At 34.0% G+C, this 2294-nt stretch overlaps 1 protein-coding gene across 1 annotated transcript; it reads left to right on the top strand.

The window, feature by feature from the left end:
- Positions 1-742: 742 nt before the first annotated feature.
- On the top strand, positions 743-1096 carry LOC115879049. The gene has a single exon (XM_030895685.1). It carries the CDS (start codon positions 743-745, stop codon positions 1094-1096), a length of 354 nt encoding a protein of 117 aa, XP_030751545.1.
- Positions 1097-2294: the final 1198 nt, after the last annotated feature.

Below are 2294 nucleotides of genomic sequence, written 5' to 3'. Positions count from 1 at the left end.
TTTGTCATACAAAAAATAGCATAAAAAAAGATAAGAAAAAATGAAGAAATACATATAACATTTGTGGATATAAAGAAAGCATATGATAATGTGCCGAGAAATAAGCTATGGATGGCATTAGAAACTATTGGGTTTAGCCAACATCTTATAGAAGTTATCAAAGAACTGTACACCGATAACATCAGTTATATAAAATAAGGAAAGATACTCTCGGAACCCATATGTACAACGAAAGGTGTGACACAAGGTTGTTGCGTATCCCCTCTTTTGTTTAATATTTACCTGGAGATAGCTCTTAGGAGGTGGAAGAGATCATGTCAAAGAATGGATATTCCAATTAATGAGGAACATCTTCTGACACTTAATTTTGCAGACGATCAAGCAGTATTTGCTCAAGATTCCTTTGACATGGAGTTTATGCTCAGGAGACTATATACTGAGTATATACTGAGTATCAGGAATGGGGTCTAGAAGTCAGTTTAGAAAAAACAGAATACTTGGTATTAAACTCCGACCCCAAATTTGATATTCTAATTGACGACAAGGCAGAAATACAACAGGTAGACACATTCAAATATGTAGGAGCAATAGTTGATAAAAATGGAATCGGTGGGACAGAGATACGACAGAGAATTCAGAACGCGAGGAGAGTGGTAGGGGCACTCAACTCAATCTGGTGGGACAAATATATTAATATAAAGAATAAAAAACATATTGGCCAAACAATGGTAGAATCGGTCTTATGCTATGGGCCCTAAGAGAAGAAGATAAACGGAGAGTATTGGCTGTAGAGATGGATTGCTTACGTAGAAGCGCTATAGTGTCCAGATTACAAAGAGTGAGAAACGAAGAAATCAGAAACAGAACATCGGTACAAGAAACAATAATTCAACGAATAGAGAAAAGAAGTTTGAGATGGTTTGGTCATCTAATGAGGATGGGGGACACCAGATGGCCAAAACGTGTATTCAAATGGTCACCCACTGGAAGAAACAAAAGGGGACGCCCGCGTCGGTCCTGGAACGATGGTATACGACAGGCGATGAGAGATCGGAATATCGAAGAAGATCTCGTGTATGACAGAGATGGCTGGTGATTGAGACTGGGAAGGCAACATTTAGTTGTATAATCTGTATAGTACAGTAACTGTATTTTTATAAGATTAATCCCAAATATATATATACTAACACGTTTTCGTAATTTTTACATTAAGACCTTGCCTTTGCTTTTGGTCCTAGTCAACAGATCTAGTAAGTTCTGGTTCCGAAACAGGTCTTCTTGACATAAGATTTGCTTCATTTACTCTTCTTATAGTCCGTTAGTTGATTTTTGCAACCTTCCTTAAGTGCAATTCATTATAAATTTGAGAAGCTGGCAATTGGCAGTCTTAGCGATAAACTTACCATAAGTCGATTGTCTCGATTAGAAGTTCTCATACGAAGGTTCCTGGACGTCTAAATTGACGTCCTCATGGACGTGGTCATAATTCAAAAACCACTGAGTATACTCTATGATAATAAGGTATTTTGGAAAAACTAAAAAACTTAAGTGTAAAAATATATTTGACTCACCCTGTTTATCTATAAAAATATTTTTTAAATGTTTGGAATGAAAATCTCCAATAGGAGTCTTTATACAAAGCTTTTTCGGAACACGAAGCCCTCTTGTATTAATTGTATTAATGCATTTGTATATGTGTGTTTATTTAAATACTAAAGTGAAAGCAACGAATTTAAATGGGTAAACTTTGTAATATATCTATTAACAATACAATGCAGAAAAGTTTTATAAAAATCGTCTACAGTAAACGAATTTGAGGGTTTGTATAAGTGTTTAAAGCACTCCAATTATATACCTATATGATCTTAATAATAATTATTGTTGATTCTTTGAGTTGGCCAGAATATCTGTTGTGTAGCTAGATATTCTGTGCTTTGAGTCTCTTCTTGGAAGTTACATTTTTAATGTTCTAAACCTACAGTACCTGGATTCCAAACTCTAATTAACTCTATTACAAGTTCAGGTACTAAGACCGAAATACTCAACACTAAAAAAATTATATCAAAATAAGCTACCTACTAAATTATGTAGAACGACAAAATATAATATATTTTAGGTATAAATATAAATGTGATAATTTAAAATCGAAACTAGAGAAAAAAATTAACCATATTTTTTTCATGACTTTTTAGACGAACACTCAAATGGCTCAAACATCATGCGTTTCAGCAATAATATACCTAGATTAAAGCCTAGATTTAGCTATTTTGTTATTTCTGACGGTGGATTAAGCT

This window comes from Sitophilus oryzae, unplaced genomic scaffold (assembly GCF_002938485.1).
Source record: "Sitophilus oryzae breed Bouriz unplaced genomic scaffold, Soryzae_2.0 scaffold_1567_pilon_pilon, whole genome shotgun sequence".
Classification (NCBI taxonomy): domain Eukaryota; kingdom Metazoa; phylum Arthropoda; class Insecta; order Coleoptera; family Curculionidae; genus Sitophilus; species Sitophilus oryzae.
Note: the sequence above shows the minus strand (reverse complement) of the source record. Positions and strands in the feature narration are given on the sequence as shown.

Coding starts and splice junctions, on each gene's coding strand:
- LOC115879049 (XM_030895685.1), top strand. CDS start 743: ATGCTATGGGCCCTAAGAGAAGAAGATAAACGGAGAGTATTGGCTGTA.